A 22,089-nucleotide genomic window follows, 5' to 3' on the forward strand; every position below is an offset into this window, starting at 1 on the left:
TGAATTGTCAGAGAAATAATTAATTTGTAGACTGAGAAATAAAATATAGGCTCATGAGCTATGCCTGGGAAACTGGGTCTCGTATACAATTTATAATCCATATATCACCAGAATATTAGAAGTCTTTATATATGGCAGTGTTCTTCCTTTGCTTCATCTCACAGTTTCAGCAAACAGAACCAGCACTCTTAGGAAGGAAGGAATCCCTTACTGTGGTTCTGCTCCTATTTTAAAAATGACCCAATATGTTCTGATGTTGTTGAAGCCTGTAACAAACCCAAACTAAGTGCTGCTGTTCAATGCCAAGCATGATTATATGTATCTGGACTCCCAACAGCAGCATGAAGCAGGAAGAAAAAACAACCCAGAACACTCCTCTATGTAATTTATGGCAGTTAGCAATTCCTTTCGTATTAGGAGACAAACCTGCACACTTCGAAATCATCAGACCAATCATCATACAACACAGGAGGTTTCTGAACAGCCACCGTCGCAGCAGGCCCTGTCCCAGCAGGTGTTCCATTTTCTGAAACTGACAAACTCTTACTGCCTGAGCCTGTTTCTGAACCACTTTGCTCCTTGCTTGCTTTGCCTCGTCTAATGTAAGCAGCAGTGCCTGGGTCCTCACAGCTGCACTTGCCCTTTTGTTTCCCACATTGTCTCAAGGAGCTTTTTGCTTCCACAGAGGATACTGGAGACAGCGAGGGACAGGTTGCTCGACACTTTGAAATCTTTCTCCTCCGGTGATTTAGAGCATGGCCTTCAGGCTCAGCCACTTCTTGCTTCTTTCCCTTATCTGTGTCCATTGTGACAAGTTCAATGGCATTCTTACTGGAAGACCCATCTGGTTGAGTGTTTGAAGTACTCCGTCTTTTCATTCTCTTGGGCATTTTAGCTCTCTCTCTTTTTCTAATCATTGCCCAGTGAATCTCATCTGAAGAGGATGAATCGGTTGACATCTTGTGCAAGGCATTCCATCTAGGATTTATAATCTTGGAGTGCAATTTGCCATCATTCTCTTTCCTTTGCCTTTCTGTGGGCTCAAGGTTTTCCACAGTCTCCTTCCTCCGCCTAACCCTTCGCTTCACTTGTTTCTTACTAGGCTCTTTACTAGCCGAAGTCAGCACCATGACAGGGGTTGATTTTTCAAAATTATCTTCGGATATGTCATGCAAGGTGGGAGATCTATACAAAGCAGCAAGGCAAAGGAGATGGATGGAAAATGAGAGAGAGAGAGAGGGAGAGCGAGAGAGAGCAATAAAATAAATAAGAGAAACAGAAATGAAAACAAAATTAATCATGATTTAAATAGGAAGAAAAATGGAAAGGCTAACACCACACTGAAACTGACAAACAAAAACTAGATCAGAGTGTAAATCCATGAAGGGGGGTTAGGCGAAAGCAAGAGCTATGGATCAGTAGATAAAGAAGACTACGTATCAACTAGAGTAGGAGCACTTATTTATTATTACATACCTACAGATGTCCTGAGTAGAAGGGCAGACAGATAACCGTGACTGGCTCCTGGGAGCTGTCCCTGTGGTAGGACTGCTTGCCTGTTGAAAGAAATTAGATAATTTGGAATCTTTATCTATAAAATAAAGTGTGGATATTTTACTGCTTTTCCACATGATTCAAATAAAAGTAACTTGAATAGCTGCACAGGCTTTCACATATGCACAGTTCGTGAAACACAGGAAGCTTCTGCAAAAACAAAATCTGTTTGAGGAAGTACGCTCCATCATGTAATATATTTCATTTTGTTTGAGGAACAAGCGTTAAGACTATGGTTTCACTTTGCAACTGGATCTGCTGTAAGAGTGTGAAGGAAATAGCAGCTGCTAAAATTCAGCAATGACAAGGCTTCTTGTCAGAACAAAGTGAGCTACGCTGATAATGTGCTGAGTGAGTAAGGTCTGAGGCAGAGTTGTCGGACCTTTACAGCGTGGGAGGGCAGAAGCACAGTGAAGATTGAAGTCTATTTTTAAGATGCATCAAGTTCACTTCCAGAAATTGAATGCATGTGAAATTCATGAGCCTGAGAAGGTCTAAAATTCACACTGAAACTCCACAGTGCCTATTATGGGCTCAAACACCTGAAGCAAAACACTTTCACTGTGTGAGCATGTCCCATCACAAGGTTGTCACAGCAATTTGCTGACTAACCTGCTGAGTGCAAAGCATGTTTTGATGGGAAAATAAGAAGATTGTTCCACTGTGGTTAGGAGAGCTGGTCTTGTGGTAGCAAGCATGACTTGTCCCTATAGCTAAGCAGGGTCTGCCCTGGTTGCATATGAATGGGAGACTTGATGTGTGAGCACTGGAAGATATTCCCCTTAGTGGGTGGAGCCACTCTGGGAAGAGCAGAAGGTTTCAAGTTCCCTCCCTGGCTTCTCCAAGATAGGGCTGAGAGAGATTCCTGCCTGCAACCTTGGAGAAGCCGCTGCCAGTCTGTGAAGACAATACTGAGCTAGATAGACAGTATATGGCAGTTTCCTATGTTCCTATACGCTTACTAGCAAAACAGCTTTCCAGAAAGCCAAGGGAAGGTCTGTAATTACCTGATTTGTTAAAGGCCTAGGCTTATGTATAAAATCCATCTCTCTCAGTGCTTTGAAATTGACCTTACTTAGTCCTTCAGGACACAGGCCTTGTGATTAATCAGTGTTTTGATAGGAGATATAGTATTGAAGACTGCCTATCACACATTGCTCCATTAGACAACATGAATGCCTTTATCATTACAATCAGGCATCTTGTTTGCATATTGGAAATCAAGACCAATAAAGATTAAAAAATGTTTTGTAATCTTAGGACTTCCAGCCAGGAAATAGTGTACAATCTCTGTGTCTAGATCAATGCGAAGGTTGCACAAACACGGAATACACCCCCCCCCCAATTTTTTTATTCTCACCCCACCAAAAAAAATTCAAGGCATCAACAATTTAAAATTAAAACAGTCAATAGAAACAAAGAAAATTAAAAATAGCTATACAACAAACAAACAAAAAACCAGCAGCAGCAATAAAACCAGAAATGGTGACATGATCAAGCCAACCCAAACATCTGTCAGAAAGGACAGACCTCTGTGGAAATCTAATGCATCTGTGAAAAACAGCAGGTAGAGGAAGGATAGATATCATCTGACAGGGAGTTCCACAATTCAGGTGCCACAACAGAAAAGGCCCTCCATGCATGGAGTGAAAGGTATTATTAAGAAGGATATGGAGGTTGTAGAGAAACTGAATGAGTTCTTTGCGTCTGTCTTCACGGCAGAGGATACTGAGCATATACCTGTTCCTGAACCAGGCTTTTTAGGGATGGAGGCTAGAGAGCTGAGTCTGATAGAAGTGACAAGGGATGATGTTCTAAACTGTCTGGAAAAAACTGAAAGCTAACAAATCACCAGGGCCGGATGGCATCCATCCAAGAGTCCTCAAAGAACTCAAATGTGAAATTGCCAACCTCCTTGCTAAAATATTTAACTTATCCCTGAAATCGGGCTCTGTACCAGAGGACTGGAGAGTAGCAAATGTAACACCGATTTTCAATAAGGGATCAAGGGGCGATCCGGGAAATTACAGGCCGGTTAGCCTAACGTCCGTTCCAGGCAAATTGATGGAAAGCATCCTCAAGGATAAAACTGTAAAGCACCTAGAAGAACAGGCCCTGCTGGGAGTGAGCCAGCATGGCTTCCGCAAAGGTAAATCTTGCCTCACCAACCTTTTGGCGTTCTTTGAGAGTGTCAACAAGTGTGTGGATAAAGGTGATCCAGTTGACATAGTCTACCTGGACTTCCAAAAAGCTTTTGACAAAGTTCCTCATCAAAGACTCCTGAGGAAACTTAGCTGTCATGGGATAAAGGGACAAGTACATGTGTGGATTGCTAACTGGTTGAAAGACAGAAAACAGAGGGTAGGTATAAATGGAGAGTTTTCACAATGGAGGGAAGTAAGAAGTGGGGTCCCCCAGGGATCTGTACTGGGACCGGTGCTTTTTAATTTATTCATAAATGATCTAGAAGCAGGGGTAAGCAGCGATGTGGCCAAATTTGCAGATGATACCAAACTCTTCCGGGTAGTGAAATCCAAAACGGATTGTGAGGAGCTCCAAAAGGATCTCTCCAAACTGGGGGAGTGGGCGACAAAATGGCAAATGCGGTTCAATGTTAGCAAGTGTAAAGTGATGCACATTGGGATGAAAAACCCCAACTTCAAGTATATGCTGATGGGATCTGAGCTGTCGGTGACAGACCAGGAGAGGGATCTTGGGGTTGTGGTTGACAGCTCGTTGAAAGTGTTGATTCAATGTGCGGCAGCTGTGAAAAAGGCAAATTCCATGCTAGGGATCATTAGGAAGGGGATTGAAAATAAAACGGCTAACATTATAATAGCAATAGCAATAGCACTTACATTTATATACTGCTTTATAGCCGGAGCTATATGATTTAGCATATTGCCCCCCAACATTCTGGGTACTCATTTTACCGACCTCGGAAGGATGGAAGGCTGAGTCAACCTTGAGTCCCTGGTCAGGATCGAACTTGTAACCTTCTGGTTACAGGGCAGCAGTTTTACCACTGCGCCACCAGGGGCTCATATAATTTTGTATAATGTCCTTATACAAAACTATGGTGCGACCACACTTGGAGTACTGCGTACAATTCTGGTCACCACATCTTAAAAAGGACATTGAACTGGAGAAGGTACAGAAGAGGGCAACCAAGATGATCAGGGGCCTAGAGCACCTTTCTTATGAGGCAAGACTACAACACCTGGGGCTTTATAGTTTAGAAAAAAGACGACTGCAGGGAGACATGATAGAGGTCTATAAAATCATGCATGGCATGGAGAAAGTGGAGAGTGAGAGATTCTTTTCCCTCTCACACAACACTAGAACCAGAGGTCACTCCATGAAATTGATTGCCAGGAGGTCTAGGACCAAGAAACGTAAGTACTTTTTCACACAACGTGTGATCCACTTGTGGAACTCTCTGCCACAGGATGTGGTGACGGCCAACAACCTGGATGGCTTTAAGAGGGGTTTGGATGACTTCATGGAGGAGAGGTCTATCAATGGCTACTAGTCAGAGGGCTGTGGGCCAACTCCAGCCTCAAGGGCAGGGTGCCTCTGAGTACCAGTTGCAGGGGAGTAATGGCAGGAGAGAGGGCACGCCCTCAACTCCTGCCTGTGGCTTCCAGCGGCATCTGGTGGGCCACTGTGCGAAACAGGATGCTGGACTAGATGGGCCTTGAGCCTGATCCAGCAGGGCTGTTCTTATGTTCTTATGCATTATTGCCAACTGAGTCTCCAGAAGTGATGGAACATGAAGAAGATTACCTAAATTAACCTCGAGGGATGGGCAGGCTCTTCTGGAGAGAAGAGATCCTTCAAGTATGCTCTAAAGATATGCATGCTTTATATGCAGCTACCGGCTCCTTGAACTGTGTCTGGAATCCCAGAACCCTGAGGGGTTCTGGTATTCATTACACTTTTGAAAATAAAGTAGAGATGTGCACAGACCATGGTTCAATCTATGGTCCGAATTTGGACCATTCCGGTGGCCTAGTTCGAGGTTCAGCACCTTTAAAAGTAAATCCGCTTTCTTCAGCGACGCTCCCTCCAGCAGCATGCACATGGCGGCAATGTGGTTTCATCACTCACCAGTCCTCCATTCATGTGCAGAGGCCAGGTGGGTGACAGAACCACACCGCTGTGCACGGGCTTCAAGGGGGAGCGCTACCGCAGAAAGCTGCCTGCAGTGGTAGTGACGCTGGTAAGGAGTTACTAAGAACCTGCAGCTTTACTTTTAAAGGTGCCAATTGCCACTGCCTTCTTGAACTGCCAAACCCCAGTCAAATTTTGGACCACAGATCGAACCATGGTCCGTTCACACCCCTAAAGTACAGATCCAGCTGAAACTAGTCCATAAACTGAATGGAGAGTCCATGCATATCAAACCATGAGTTACTAATGCAGTTCTGAGAAAAAGGGTCTGACAGCACCCTTCAACACTAGATGTTTTTCTCTTAAAAATGCAGATATGAGCGCTTGACAAGTATATTTGCTACTTCTTAATGTCCTTTTTCTTTGCTGCTGTGACTCTATACACACACACCCCACAGAGGTTCTGCATTGTCAGTCAGATGTGTCACCTTCAAATGTGTGTAGTGGTATGCTGAATTGAGACCTAGATTGCAAGGGGGACAGAGGAGGTATTATTCATGCTACTGGAGTTACTTGATAGATAAACATTGCAGTGACATATTTCTGTAAGAAGAACTAGAGAAGCAGAATATCAGGGGAAAGAGAAGTGCTACAGATACTGAGAACAGCTGGTGGGTATAACACCGAGTGCATTCTTTCTTTTCTTAACATCTGTGATCAGTTGCAGCAACTCATGGGGGAGTTCGACATGTTTATCCAGAGACAAACATGGCCTTTGTGTGTGTATATTCATTTTTTATGCTGCTGCAGTTGGTTATGTGTTTTCATCCTAGAAAACATGGCTTGGCAAAGTAACTTGCATCCATTTTGCCTCCAGCAAGTTTTTTTTAGGACTACTTACTGCTTCATTATAAACAACCACACAAAGAAAACAGGATTACTTGAACCCTATTCAAAACAACCAACAGAGATACTGGGCAAATGCTCAGGGAAGAGAAAATATGTAATTGCCAGACAGCAATAGGTGTTAATGTTGCTGCTCCTGGGGAATTGGCAAATACCCCTGGCTATGTTTTAGGCTTGTTGTGGAGAACTAGCGAGCTTAAATGGATCAGCCCACCTCAGAATAAATTTGTTCAAAGCTTCAGTCATGGAAAGGAACTGAAAAGAGAGGTTGAAGTTCAAAAAAAGAATCAGGTTTATTTGAGGATTTTAGGAGTACAAGAAGAGAAATAATGATTAAAAGGCAACAATATTTGACTAACAAAGCTAGCAAGACTAAGAAGTTAGAAGGACTAAGTTACAGCTCACAAGGAGGCAAACTGGCTTGAGTTTTTGAATTAAGTTCGTTCAAGTCTGACTAGAGAGAAACTATTTTAGAAGGAGCAAGAAAGGGGGGGGGTTGAGAGGTTTGAGGACAGAGATTAGCTACTACCTAGATCCATCTGGTGGGGTGTTTGCACGCTTGTAGCTCAGTCGATACCAGGGGGACGTCTCTCCTCTGGGGTAGCCAGGAAGGCAAAAGGCAGGAACGGGAACCAGAAGACCAGACAGGGACCCAGGAACCAGGCAAAATACAAAGAGGATCTGATCTCGGGAGACCAGGATCTTGCAGCCAGGAGTGCTGCACAGACCGGGCTAGGGAAAAGGGCTGGTCTGAAGGCAATAAGTAAGACAGGAGTCTTACTTATGAGAGTTAAAGCAAGATGGAGGTGCCAATGCTAAGATGCTATGACGGACAGCTGGTGAATCCAAGGAAGAGACACCTGGTAATCCGAGGGAGACACACTCTGATCGATTGTGTCTTGATTACTAATAGCAAAAATCTTGCCTGGGGGCATTATGCTGACCACACCTTTCTGAAAAGGTGGACAAAAGGGACAAATTTACAGGACACATCTTTGTCCTATTCAGATTTGCTGAGTGTACTTCCTTTCAGTACAAAGGGTGAATAAATCTGAGAAACCTGTGTAGGGTGAAACATAATGGTGCATCAGGGCTTCTCATGTCTTTTTAGAATCCCTTGGGAGTGATTAGGAATGTTAACAAGCTCACTTCCCATGCCCTGAGCCAGCCAGTAACATGTTCGTTAGTAGAGGAGATGGCCTGTTACCTCTTATCACTCCTTCTTGTGGAGATGATAACTTGACTTGAACCGATGTGCCCACATAGGGAGAATACCTGGCTAATTCTTGAAAAGAATAGCGCTTGATTAACTCAGGTCTACTCAGGCATCCCCACCTGAAAGCAATCAAGAAGGCAAGCACAGGGGATCTGCACAGCAAAATGTGGGAACTACAAGCCTGTAGCCCCAAACCAGGTGTAGGGGTGCTCCGTAGAGCCTCCAAAACAGGCTCTCCTGGAAACATAGTAATGTAATTGCCAGATAGACCCTTGCAGACTTTCTCATCAGGCGTTCCAAATGGAAGAGATGAAAGCAGGCAAGTCCTCTGTTCGTACTACTTTGTATATCTGCATTGTTCACACTGAATGGCCAAAGTGCTCTTGTGGATGCTGTACCTGGGTAATACCATGCTATATGAGTGACTGAACAGAGTTAACACAGGGATATTACACCTGATTTGCTTCTCTCTCACACACAGATCTAAGATTATATGACATTTTCCTCCATGGTGACAGTAGAGAAAGAGAGAGCTTTATGGGAGTTTCACCATAAAGTTGAAACAAACCAGTCATATCCTCACTGTGCACCTCTCCTGCAGGATGTCACATCTTTCCGATAATCTGGCTGACACAGGGGAAATGCGTATGTCACCCGAAATGACAACATCCTACCTCATGTAGGCAGTGTTACTTTGAATCCCTTTAAACATAGGGTGTGTGTCAAATCTAAAAGCTCCCAGATCCTGTAGGGGGGTCTCAACTCCCCATTTGCTCCAAAGCTGTTAACCAGCCCACATGGCTCGCCAATGATTGGAAGGAGAGGTTGTCCCTCCTTCAGGTGGTCTTCCTGAGAAGATGCTTTAAACAGCTGTCTTTCCTCCTACCTGTTTGTCATCCACTTTTCCATCACAAGGCTGAACCAGAATTATGAAGATTTCTGTTCGGTTCAACAGGATAAGTATTGGTGTAGCATAGGTGCTTGTGAAGAGTTCCAGACTAATGCTGCGTCAGTACTGTGTGCACATGTGGGGAATATCAACAAACTCCTCTTCCCCAAGAACCCCTCTGTTTCACCTGAAAATATGTCCCTGAGGGTCATGGAAACTTAGGCACATATTTTCAGGTGACACAGAGCATTTCCTGGGCAAGTGGATGACGTTAAAATTTTCTCCCACTGCTGAGCCAGCAGCAGAGCTGAGTTAGTTGAACTTTTCAGAAGCACTAGTGCTTCACCTGTTGCACTGGTGCTTTGTTATTCAGGATGTCAGCCACTATTTTCTGAATCCCACATGTGCTCTTCTGCAGCAAAACAAACCAAGGACTTGCTGGCAGTGGATAACATCCTGAGTAATGAAGTGTGTGTGCTTTTGAGCTCCTGCAGGCATGCAACATGGTACCTTAAGGTACACCCTGGGTCCTCTAGCAAGCACAATGTTATGGAAGAGGACTTGGAGTTTGGAACGCTTCCTGTATTCTGGAAATGCTCTGTACAACTGGAAGCAGATTGCTGAGTGTAAGAGACGCGTTTCCAATCTTAAAAGAACAATTCTGGAGTGCAGGGGACATGCCCTTTTCCACAACAGCATGTGTACTAGAAAACCTAGGGAGTAGAACAGGGGCTCAAATCATACATACTTCATTAATCAGGAACTTAACAGTATGTTTTTTTCTGAATCTCAGCAAGGCGGCCAAGGCTTCAGGAGCAATGATTTCCAAGGTGAATATGTAACTTAATTGCTTACAGCAACAGAGCCTGACCTATTTGGTGCCATTTCATCAGGGCCACACAAATTATGGGAACACCACCCTGGAACACCACGAATTTGGCTGGTAAACACCACTGAAATAAATTATTACACAAGGACACTAAATTAGGATCAACTAAAGTATCATGCACACAGCTTTGGGAACTAATGGGGATAGGAAGGGATATTTTCATAAGCAGGTGGGTCAATTCTGTATGGAGCAAGCAAGAATACAACTTCACAAACTGAAAAAAACTCTTTCTTTGATGAAACTACCTGTGGACAAAAATTTGACTTGGCAAGACAATACCAGAAACTGACAGTTTTGTATTCTCTCTCCAACCCTGTACTGTAACAGATACTAATCTTTAATTAACAGTAACAAACAGTTGTAGTAACAAACTTCTAATCATTCAAAAATGCTATAAGATCCATTGACACAAAGTGATATAGAATTAAAGGATGGAAATTTTGAAGCATTATTCTAAAGCAATTGTACCAGAAAAACTGATAGAAAAAGTGAGCAGCACATATAGCACAAATATGCATAACAGACATACAGAAACATTTGTTGTCATAATCTCTCATTTAGCACATGTATTCACCTATCCACTGAACAGTTAATTCTTTGTTCTGATTTCTTTTGGAGAAGACTGAAAACACCTCAAGCTGCCATAAGGATAAATATGATTGCTCTTAGGGGTATCCGTTAAGGGATTTAGATCAATTTAGTATAGAAAAGTTTTAGGGGACATTGGGGGTGGGTTTTATTATTCACAACACTCTTAGCAGCTTCAAATGCCACACATTTTATGCTTCTTAGAATGTTATAGGTTGCTTATGCTTATATGCTGATGTATCTTTTGCCACACATTTACCATTGTATGTATCTTTTGCTATACATTTACCATTTTATATGGCTAAAATATTTTACATGTTTAAGCTTTAAAAAGTGTGGTCACTGAGTTTGGGGTTCGATCATACGAAAAGCCTACTGAGGCAAATAAAGAACCAATTTTTCAGATCAGAGATTGGTTGAACATGAATGAAGCTTAGCAGCCCTGCCCATGCTTCGACAGCTTCTGCTCTACTACACACTAGGTACCTTCTTCCTCATTGCTCAGAACCATTCAGGAGTTACAGAATCCCAGGGAGCCACAGGCAGCACTCCAAAATAATTTTCAATTTGCCTCCCATTCTCCCTGCTACTGCTGATATATGGAGAAATGGCAAGGGTCCAGCATATGGTATGTTTCACCACTGTACCCCTTTCCACCATCCTTAGTCCTATTTGCAGCTTAGCACTGATGGCTGTGTGTGCATGCATGCATTTGTGACAGAGAAGGGGAAAGGGCAGTTGGCTGGGGGGGTGGGGTGTCCAATGAGAGGAAGCAGAATGAAGGATAGAATGAATTGTTGCACTGGCCAAGTGGGGAAGATTTGGTGGCCATATGCTTCCTGAGCAGTGAGGGAAGCTTAGCCTGTTAGGTGAATGACAAGATGGGTGTGAATGTGCTCATAGAATTCACAGACTATTCCTATCATTCCTACCGCTTTGCAGAGACCTCTATGAGAATAACTCTTAGGAGGAACTAAAGTTGGGAAACTGTGGCCTTTAGTAAAATCAGCACTTCTGAAAGCCACGCTTCGCTTCTTCTCTCTCCTCACAGACTGACTGGCTAACCACCAGCACAGCCACAGCACAGAACACTGCAAGAACTTGGTTACAACTGCAATTAAATTGAGGATATGTTAATATTGCCTGGTAACAGGTTGATGATAATGAACACATAAGGTGTTTGTATGATGAGAGGGTCCAGCTCGATGAAGAGGGGGCAGAAGTTGAATCCTCCCTTGCTGCATTCAGTGGCTCACATCCTGACTAAATTTACTCAAGTGAAGTCCCACTGAAATTAAAAGGACAAGTTATTTTTCATATTTATAAACTGCCTAACATACAGATCTTCAGGTGGTGGACAATTGTTCAAAATACAGCAAACACAACACACAATTAGAACAGTTTAAAATATTTTTAACGAAAAGCCTGAGAAAACAGGTGCATCCTAAGGGGTTTTAGGAAGGCAGACAGAGATGGAGAAGCTCTTATATTGACAGCATCTGTTAATATAAGATCCTGTTGATGTGTATGTGTATAAAATGTACACAAAAGAGATGCTGAAAAAATAGAAAAAGATGATAACCAGGAGTGAGTGAGACAATAAATGATCAAATAGTCTGGTTTGCAGATACAAATAAGGGAAGTTTGTCCATACTTTTTGTTACAATGTAGAAACCTTCTTTCTTCTTCTTTTTTTAAGGATAAGAAACATTTACTTGACCAGAAAATCCATCTTTTCATTGCAGGAAATAATCTGAAGCTGAATTACAGCCATCTATGTATGGGGCTAAACTGCAGCAAATTCCAACTGTAACAGTGACTGTATGGTAGCTAAACAACTTTACTAATGCAACACATGAAGGTCATTCTCACGGCCAGCTGCAACAGGGCAGGAGTGGGGAAACACGGATTGCTGCTCCAGAGCAGGGCTACTCTGTTTTTTTAGCCTATCCTTAGGTCTAAAGCCCATCTAATTATGCAAGCCCAGATCGTGTGTGTGTTCAGGGCTGTATTCTGCAGCTCAGCTCCCTGTGGATCACAGAGTGACGCTTAAAGAGTGGCCAGTAAGCCAGGAGCTGCAGCATTGCCACAGGAAACCTCTCGGCTTCCTACACAGTGCTTTGTGGGGTCCTGGAGGACTTCCTCCTCTAGATCCCTCTTGTATACTGCTCTGCCACACTGGTCATGTGGGTGTGTGGTGTGGAGGAGCTCTAGCAACCATCTGCTCATGTGGGGGAGGCAGGAAGGCTCCTGCCTTCCCCCAGCCCTCCCTAGCCACCAGGGATTTTGATCGTGCAATAGCCTCATTCTATATGAAATGACAGACATAAAGCTGAAAATGAAAGCTAAACCTCTTATATTATACTTATTGTTATATTGTTATATTGCTGTTAAGAATATATATATTTAAGAATATTTTAACAAAAAAGGTGCATGAAACAGCTTTTATTCTAAAAGGGATGAGAAAATGGTTCCTTTTCAACAAATGTTGCCACAGAAGAGGGTGTGCTTAGGGGAAGTATATATGTGTGAATGCATGTACAAACTGACAATGGATATGGTCAAAACTAAAATTGGGTGGGTCCCACACTGCAGATAAGGGTGAAATGTGAGTCCCAACTTGGACAGCTTGAAGATCACTGCTTCAAATAGACCAAAGTACTTCACATATGTGGTCACTAGGGGTGTGCATGGTCCGGTGGGCCCCCAGTCCGGCACGGGGGGACTGTTTCTTTATGCGGGGGGTTGTGGTGGTGGTAGTACTTACCCCCCCGCCGCTAGTCCCCCCCCCCCCGGCGCTCGTCCTTTGTAAAATCTTCTTGGGGCAGCAGAGTTCTTCCCTGCCGCCCCTGCCCCCGTCGTTGTTTGTAAAGGCTTTAACGAGACGAGCGCTAGCGGCGCCTCCTCGGCGCGCGCGCTCGTCTCTGACGCTGCCGTGCGCGCACCGTGATGTATGCGGCGCGCGCGGCAGCATCAGGGACGAGCGCGCACGCCAAGGAGGGCGCATGCGCGCCGCTAGCACTCGTCTCGTTGAAGCCTTTACAAACAACGACGGGGGCAGGGGCGGCAGGGAAGAACTCTGCCACCCCAAGAAGATTTTACAAAGGACGAGCGCCGGAGTGGGAAGAGCGGTGTGTGTGTGGGGGTAAGTACTACCACCCCCCCCCCCCGCTTAAAGAAACAGTCCCCCCCACGCCGGACCGGTCCGGCGGTCTTTTCTATTGTGCCGGACCAAAACCGTGCACACTCCTAGTGGTCACTGCAAGGTAAAAAACATTATTAACGTAGTAGGGGGACTGAAGCTGGGAGTGGCTTGCCTTATAGCTGAGGTTATATCATTGTTACAAAGAAAGCCTGTTTGGGGGATTTTCAGAGTACCCCCACTACCCAGTTCCAGAGAACCAGGACTATAATGCCCACCAGTGCTGCTCAAAGACCTCATGGGACCATGAGATCTCCATTTTTAATTCACTTCTACCTAACTTGCAGGGCATATAGCGTGGTGTGCTGCCTAAGATTACTGCTCTGAGGTCAAGATTCTACTCCAGGACTGTAAAGAGTATATTGGTGCGCAGCTCCCTGCTGTCTACAGGTGAGAAGTGTCAAAGCAGATATTATTGAATCAAGTGCTTTCCTTCAAGGACAGCCAAGTATTCCCTCTATGTTGCCCAGACGGATTGTCATGTTATTAGTTTCTCAGGAAAGAGCTGATAAAGCGGATAGAAGACATTTTCTTAGCTAACAAGCATGTTAATGGCTAAGCTCAGAGGCATTGGAAGTTTGCTTGTTTACATTTTACACAAGCAAACTTTTACATTTACTCACAGATATTCTGACAGACATGATAAACTCTCATGCATGCATTGGCCTCCTCCTCACTCTTCAGCAGCTTTTGTCAAAGAAGAAATTCACTCTTCACTTTTGAATAGCACAATGGCCTGTCCTATGCTTTGTCCCTATTGTCTGCCTTTGCGAGGTGCATTTAGCATCATGTCCTTGGGCAAGGATTTCCCTATAACTGCTGAAGACACCATCAGTCCATGTGTCTTCTGAGTCACCAGTGCTGTTTGCATGCTCCAGAACCACCATTCTTCCCCCATCTTGGCACTAGGGGTGTGCACGGAACCGCAGAGCTGCGGTCCGGCACGGGGGGGGGAGGGTTCCATTAAGGGCGGGTGGGGCTTTACTTACCCCTCCCGCACTTTCCACCTTTGGCACCGTAGTTATAAAAATCCAACGGCAGGATCTCTCCTTGCCGCCCGCTTCAATTGACGATGGCTCCTCCTCTGGTAAACAATCAGGCGGCAGGATACCTCCCTGCCGCCCCCTTGAAGCCTCCTTCAATCCCCTTTCAATGCCGCCCCCTTCAATGCCGCCCCGACTGCTCGCTCTTTAGAAACGGGCGGCAGAGAGATTTTCTCCCACCCCCTTCCCTGCTGGGCTGCAAAAGTCTTTAAGAAGCCTTTTGCGTGTGCGCACGCAAAAGACTTCATAAAGACTTTTGCAGCCTGCTGGCAGGGAAGGGGGCGGGAGGAAATCTCTCTGCCGCCCGTTTCTAAACAGCGAGCAGTTGGGGCGGCATTGAAGGGGGATTGAAGGGGGCGGCAGTGAGGTATCCTGCCGCCCGATTGTTTACCAGAGGAGGAGCCATCGTCAATTGAAGCGGGCGGCAAGGAGAGATCCTGCCGCTGGATTTTTACAATAACTACGGCGCCAGAGTGAGGAAAACGCGGGAGGGGTAAGTAAAGCCCCCCCGCCCTTAATGGAACCCCCCACCCTACCCTTCTGAACCCCGAACCGCCCATGTCCGGACCGGTCTGGAGGCCAGTAGAATGGCCTCTGAACCAGTCCGTGCACATCCCTACTTGGCACCGGCACTTCCATTTTGCCCTGCCTTGACCTACACCTCCATACCAGCTTTTCCTAACCTGGTCTGCCCAGCATTTGTGGCTGCGAGGTCCTATTCATGGCACCTGGACCACTGCTCCTGCCTTCCTGATCCAGAGAAGAGAAGCCCCAGGTTTCAACACATTTCTCTTGGAAGAAGTGAGGTAATATATCACCCCATCCTTAAACTCTTCTCATTTCTCCTAAAATCCAAATCTGTTCATTTCAAATCCAAAACTCTTCTCAGTTCTCCTAAAATCCAAATCTGTCTGTTTCTCTCTAGCAAGCTTTGAGTGAACTTAATTCGACAACTCAAGCAAAATTAACTCTGTGAACTGTAACTTAGTCTTTGTAACTTGGTCTGTATCAGTTATACATTATTGCTTAATAACCATTATTTTTATTTTTATTTACCCTGAAACCCTCAAATAAAATCTTACTTAATAAAAAAATAATAATAAATAATACATTGTTCTTGAACTTTAACCTCTCCATTCAGTTCTTTCCGCAACCAAAGCTTTGATCAAATTTGAGTGGGACTGCTCCATTTAAGATACAGTAGCTAATCCCCCCCTCACAAGCCTAAAATGCAGCTCAGGGTCCCACCAAGGGTCCCTGGGAACAGTTCCATTAACATCAATGAACCAATCATTTCCTGATTTGTAGCTCTGACACTTGTCCACCAGCTTCTTACTTTGACCAATTTGGGTTAATAACTTTGAAGAGTATTTAATGTGTGTTTGGGAAATGTATTTATTTTAAACATTAGTTCCATTTCAGCTGAACAGGCTCTTGGTGACCTACAATTAAAAAAAACCCTTACATGTATTACTCATTTTGTTAATTAACAGGAGTGTTAATTCAATGGCCAGGAAAGCCTTGCTGTCCTGGTTCCCCCGAAAGCCAGTAGAAAAATGGCTGATCTGTGTGATGGTTACTATTTATGTAGTGCTATCAATAGGGATATAGGAAGCTGCCTTATGCCAAGTCAGATCATTGGTTCATCTAGCTCAGTACTGTCTACACTGATTGTCAGTGATTCTCTAAGGTTTCAGGCAAAAGTCTTTCCCAGCCCTGCCTGGAGTTGACCTTCTGCATGCAGAGCAGATGCTCCACCACTGAGCTCTGTCCCCATTCCTCTGAGGGGAATATCTTAAAGCAGGAAGTGCTCACATGTAGTTAACCATCCAAATGCAAATCAGGGTAGACCCTTCTTAGCAAAGGGGACAATTAATGCTTGCTACTGCAAGATCAGCTCTCCTTCTCCAATATACATCGTACTTTGTCATAAAGTCACTGACATCTGAATGGGTGCTAGAAACATGCGAAACAAGCATCCATCAAGAAGCCAATCCTAGGAGTTGAGTGGGTCCTGGGCCTGGACAAATCACTGCCAAATGCCACACAGGAAATTGCTAGGCGTCAACAGTATCAGATCAGTTGCTGTTACAACCAAAAGTATACCTAGTTGCACATTTACCCACAAGGAAAAAAGAACCTTACACAAGTAACACAAGTCTGACCAAAGGGCATTGTGCTCAGAACAGAGTTTCTTGCTCATTGTAAATTGAGAAATCACTCACAATAATCCTGTAGGTTTCTAATCTAAGTGGACTAACTTACTTCACATGGAAAGCCAGTTTGACCATTGGAAAGTTGTCCATACTGCCCCCAGCTGGAAATAAGGGATGTGCATGCACTCCGCATTGCAGATGTGATATGCTTTAAACTATTCTGGAGAAATGTAATCCTTATAAACACTAAGTGAATTCTGATTTCATCCAGCCCTTCCCCATATCTTGACAGTGCTATAATAGCAAGTCCATCAATTATAGTTTACTTTTGGAAATTACTGTTTACAAGTAATACATTTTTTTTTTAACTTTTGGAAGTAAAAGTTTCCTTTTACATTTAGAAATTACTGTGAAGTATTGACATGCAAATAGTAGAGATCACATTCAATCATTCATTTCATGGCTGACATGCTAGACCATCATTTTTCTATTTCTCCCTAACCATGTTTCTAATTTTTATAATGAAACATTTTTAAAGCTGTGTGATGCACTCACAATCCTAATTAGAAGATGCCTCAATGCTTTGGATGCCACCCCGCCCCCCCCCCAAGTCAGAGTCAGTATTTCAGGTTTAAATGGAAAACTGATTCAGTCCAATCAATCATAGGAGAGATTGATTCAGTCCAATCCAGAAGACCAGTTCAAACCAGAATGTCCACCCAAATCCACACTCCACCCCCTCAGTGTACAGGAGAGACATTCTCTTTTCTGTTGCTCCTAACGGTAAGGGAATAGTGCTGTTTCACTATTTAAAATTACTCCCAAAATTGATGCCCCCTACTGCAGTTCCAAGAAAGATGCAGTTCCTCGGGAACAGCAGCATTTTCAGAGGTACAGCCATTGCAGCAGCCTCTGAAAAAGCTATAATTCCCAAGTGTCACTGGACCTTTCTCGGGACTGGGAGAAAATTCTCTTCCAGGAATCATTTTATAAATGAAGCCACTGAAGAAGCTGCTTCCTTGCTTCTGGGAGCAACAGAGCGTTGAGAAAGAATGTCTCGTCTCTTTCCAGCAAGTATGGGGGGAATTCAGGGTTGAATTGAAGTAGGCCAATTCAGTCCAAATCAGGAAATGCCTAAATTTAGATCAAAGCAGATCAAATATTGATACTTCCATTTGCTCCAGATTAGACACCATAACTTTGCACAGCCCTCCTTATTTTCTTCCTAACTTGTAATGTGTTCACTTCTAACATCAGTGACAACAGGGGGATGGGTTCCTTCAAGACTATGAGTATGATGTGTACCAGAACAGCATTTGCTGCCATAGTAACAAGCACTGTTCCAGCCAGCACTATCCACTGTAATGATATGCTCTTTGGAATTCTCATTGTCCAGATAAATTATCTCTCTCTCTCTAACACAAATTCAAAATAACAGGGGTTTTTAATGTCTTTCTGGAAGCTTCAGAACACAGACAGATGAGGACTGAAACCAGTTAAGGTATACTCTAATCAGCATGAAATGCTCTTAAAATTAGAAAGCAAAACTTTTGTCAAGCCAGTGTCTATGGCATGATCACATACTTATTTGAAAGGCACTAAAAGCTCTGGAGATCAAAATCTGTTGAAGTTGAAAGGAAATCAAGAAAAATAATGTTTTTTGAGCATAATGTGGTTGAAGGACTTGCTGGTCAACTTGCTTAACCTCACCCCCACACTCTATGTCATTTTTCAATTTTAACTTACTGTAAGCAAACATTTGTAATCTCTTCAGTATACAGTGAAATATTATTGTAAATTATTGCAGGATTATTGTATATTAATTCAGAGTGCTCTTGGGATGGATTAGAAAATGTCTGTAAACCACTATTCCCTCCCCCCAATAATTAGGCTAGCTGATTATGGGTGCTCAGTGCTCTCTTCTGCCCCTCCACTTTCAGACAGAGATATCACCTCACTTTGTGTGGTTCTTGAACATAATCAAAATTAATGTCATTTCTGCAGAGCACCTCGCTGATCCAAGAGTGGGATGCACCTGCTAGTTCCCGGCAACTCCAAAGCCCACTGCTAGCAAAGGTGAAGATCCAGGGCTACCAAGGATTGCATCATTGCTGTAGTAATGCTTTTCTCACTGGGAATCATGGGAGAAGCACTGAGAGAAGTTACGAGGAAACAATGCTTAGTAGGCATGGAGCCCCTCCAGTTTCACTAGCAAAATGGACAAGACTTGGAGTTGCATGGAACCAGAGGCGTAACTATAGGGGGGGCAGGGGGGCACGTGCCCCGGGCGCCATCTTTTCTGGCCACGTGGGGGGCGCCGCCATGACAAAAATTTTTTTAACTTTTTTAAAAAAATTTGTTTTTGTTAATATAAATGTTTCCTGCTCAGTGCAGCAGCGCTGCAGCAGTCAAGGGAGCGCGTCGGCGCCCCCTCCCCCACGAGCGGTCCCTTCCGCGCTGCCCGCGCCCCCCATTGCTTTGCTGGCACCTGGCGGCCAGTCAGTGGCCTGGCTTGGCGGCGGTGGCGGGCGCTTGTGAGGAAAAACCTAAGTATAATATAGTATGTGGGGGGGCACCATTTCAGTGCTTGCCCCGGGTGCTGTTTTCCCTAGTTACGCCTCTGCATGGAACCAGTGTGTGTATCCCCCACTTGGAACAGAGCGCTACATAGAATGCAAGTCGCTGTCACTAAAATTCCATAGACCAATTTGCAAAATAAATGGCAATAGCTATGGAATTCCTTCCATTTGCAGGCATTCTATTAATACATGATTTTTTAAAAAAGACCAAAAGAATCAAATCTTAAACATCTGAGTGGAATAAAACACTTGATCTGACTCTCTGCAATTCCCCCAACTGCTGATATCACTTTTGTCTGAAGCATGAGCAATTCATGTCAATATGAGTCCTTCTGAAGTCCCAAATATCCAGATTTTATTATTATTATTTCTTGTTTACACAGTCAGACAGGTGTTATTGACTGGTTTGTTTTATCCAGATATCAAGTCCTTCCCAAGGACCTGGGATGGCTGAATTTTATTGTCAGTTGTTATAGATACTGTCGCAGAATATAGGCTGTTCCCAGTAAAGCTGATTTTTGTAATTGGCTGATGGTGATTTCTGTGGCCCCTATGGTGTTGAGGTGCTCTTCAAGGTCTTTTGGAACTGCACCCAGGGCGTCAATTACCACTGGGATTATTTGGGTCTTTTTCTGCCACAGCCTTTCAATTTCAATTTGTAGATCTTTGTATTTGGTGATTTTTTCTATTTCTTTTTCTTCTATTCTGCTATCCCCTGGTACTGCTATGTCGATTATTTTAACTTGTTTTTCTTTCTTCTTGACTACAGTTATATCTGGTGTATTGTGTGGCAGATGTTTGTCTGTTTGTAGTCGGAAGTCCCATAATATTTTTACATCTTCATTTTCGACAACTTTTTCAATTTTATGGTCCCACCAATGTTTAGCTACAGGTAGCTTGTATGTTTGGCAGATGTTCCAGTGTATCATCCCTGCTACCTTGTCATGCCTTTGTTTGTAGTCAGTCGGTGAGATCTTTTTACAACAGCTGATTAGGTGGTCCACTGTTTCATCTGCTTCTTTACAAAGGCGACACTTGCTGTTTGTTGTGGATTTTTCGACTTTTGCTCTTATTGCATTTGTTCTTAGTGCCTGTTCTTGTGCAGCCAGTATTAAACCCTCTGTTTCTTTCTTCAAGTTGCCATTCTTAAGCCATTGCCAGGTCTTGGTGATGTCTGATTTTCCACTTCCAGTAATCCCTCGACCTACGAACTACTCGACTTACGTTGTTTTCGAGTTACGAGCGACAAAAAAGACCGGAAGTAGTTGCCGGTTTAGATTCAGCTTACTCGACCTACGAATGTTTAGATGCAGCTTCCTCGAATTACGAATGTTTTCAGACTTCCGTGGTGCGCTCCTCGACTTACGAAAATTTCGACCTCCGAACGTGCGTTCGGAATGGATTATTTACGTAAGTCGAGGGACCACTGTATATTGTGCAAATATTGACCATGCAGGGGCTTATTTCTCCATTTTTCAGCTCGGTTCTTGACTTGTTCTTTCTTGTAGGCCTGCTTTCTTTCATTGGTGTTGAATAGTTTCGCGTTATTGACCATTTGAAGTGCATCTTCTTCACTGTCCTTTATATATTCTTCAGGGCCTCTTTTCTCCTCCTCTGCTGTTTGATGGACTTGCAGCATTCCTCTTCCACCTGAGCTGCGAGGGAGGTATAGCCTATCTACATCACTGCGGGGGTGCAGAGCATGATTGAAGGTCATGATTTTCCTGGTCTTACGATCCAGCATCTCTAGCTCAGCCTGGGTCCATTCTATTATTCCTGCAGTGTATCTGATAACAGGTATAGCCCAGGTGTTTATGGCTTGTATGGTGTTCCCGCCATTGAGTTTGGACTTGAGGATTTTTTGAACTCTCCTGATGTATTCACTTCCAATTTTTCTTTTAACTTCAGTGTGTGCGATGTTATCAGCCTGGAGAATGCCCAAGTATTTGTAAGGTTCTTTCTCTTCCAGGTTTTTGATCTTGCTTCCATTGGGCAGTTCTATTCCTTCTGTTTTTCTTAATTTCCCTCTGTTCATTATTCATGCAGCACACTTGTCTAGTCCAAACTCCATTGCTATATCGCTACTGAATATACGGACAGTGCTTAGCAGTGATTCGATTTCTGACTGGGACTTTCCATACAACTTCAGATCGTCCATGTACAGCAGATGGTTGATTTTACTGGATGTTTTAGATGTTTGGTATCCGAGGCCTGTTTTGTTTAGTATTTGTGAAAGTGGGGTCATGGCGATTACAAACAACAGAGGGGATAGTGAGTCCCCTTGGAAAATGCCTCTTCTAATGCTAACCTCTCCAAGTGTCTCGCCATTGATTGTTAACTGTGTACTCCACATGCTCATTGCTTTTTTTATAAATATCTGAATGTTTTTGCTGACACCAGTTGTTTCTAAACATTTTAGTATCCATGTGTGAGGCAATGAATCGAAGGCTTTCTTGTAGTCAATCCATGCAACACTTAGATTGATTTTTCTTCTCTTGCAATTTTCTAAAATCATTTTGTCAATCAGTAGCTGGTCTTTTGTGCCTCTGGTGTTCGGGCAATTTCCTTTCTGTTCAACTGGAAGCTGTTTGTTAGTTAATAAGTGTTGCATCACTTCATCTGCTATTATTCCAGTTAATAATTTGAACATGGTTTGCAGGCAGGTTATCGGTCTATAATTACTTGGAACTGTACCTTTTGCTGGGTCTTTCGTGATGAGATGAGTTTTCCCAGTTGTTAGCCATTGTTCAATATCACCGACTTGCAAAATGTGATTGAACTGTTTTGATAGTTGTTTATGAAGGCTTGTTAGGTGTTTAAGCCAGAAGCCATGCAGTTCATTGTCGCCTGGAGCAGTCCAATTTTTAATTTTCTTTGCTCTTTCACTTATTAATTCTAGTGTTATTATTAGATCTTGCATTTGTTGGTTACATTTTTTGACCTCTTTCATCCAG

At 43.6% G+C, this 22,089-nt stretch overlaps 1 protein-coding gene across 10 annotated transcripts in view; it reads right to left on the reverse strand.

The window, feature by feature from the left end:
- MARCHF1 (membrane associated ring-CH-type finger 1) overlaps window positions 1–22,089 on the reverse strand; it is a 236,564-nt gene that overhangs the window by 57,638 nt on the left and 156,837 nt on the right. For 9 of the 10 annotated variants that reach the window (XM_053256287.1, XM_053256289.1, XM_053256286.1 and 6 more), the window contains 2 exons: window positions 1,477–1,556; window positions 427–1,185 (listed from right to left, as the gene is read on the reverse strand). In XM_053256287.1, coding sequence (XP_053112262.1) covers window positions 427–1,185; window positions 1,477–1,556 — 839 coding nt within the window. The remainder of the gene's footprint in view (window positions 1–426; window positions 1,186–1,476; window positions 1,557–22,089) is intronic. The other variant, XM_053256292.1, reaches the window with a different exon arrangement.

This window comes from Hemicordylus capensis, chromosome 5 (genome assembly GCF_027244095.1).
Source record: "Hemicordylus capensis ecotype Gifberg chromosome 5, rHemCap1.1.pri, whole genome shotgun sequence".
NCBI lineage: Eukaryota > Metazoa > Chordata > Lepidosauria > Squamata > Cordylidae > Hemicordylus > Hemicordylus capensis.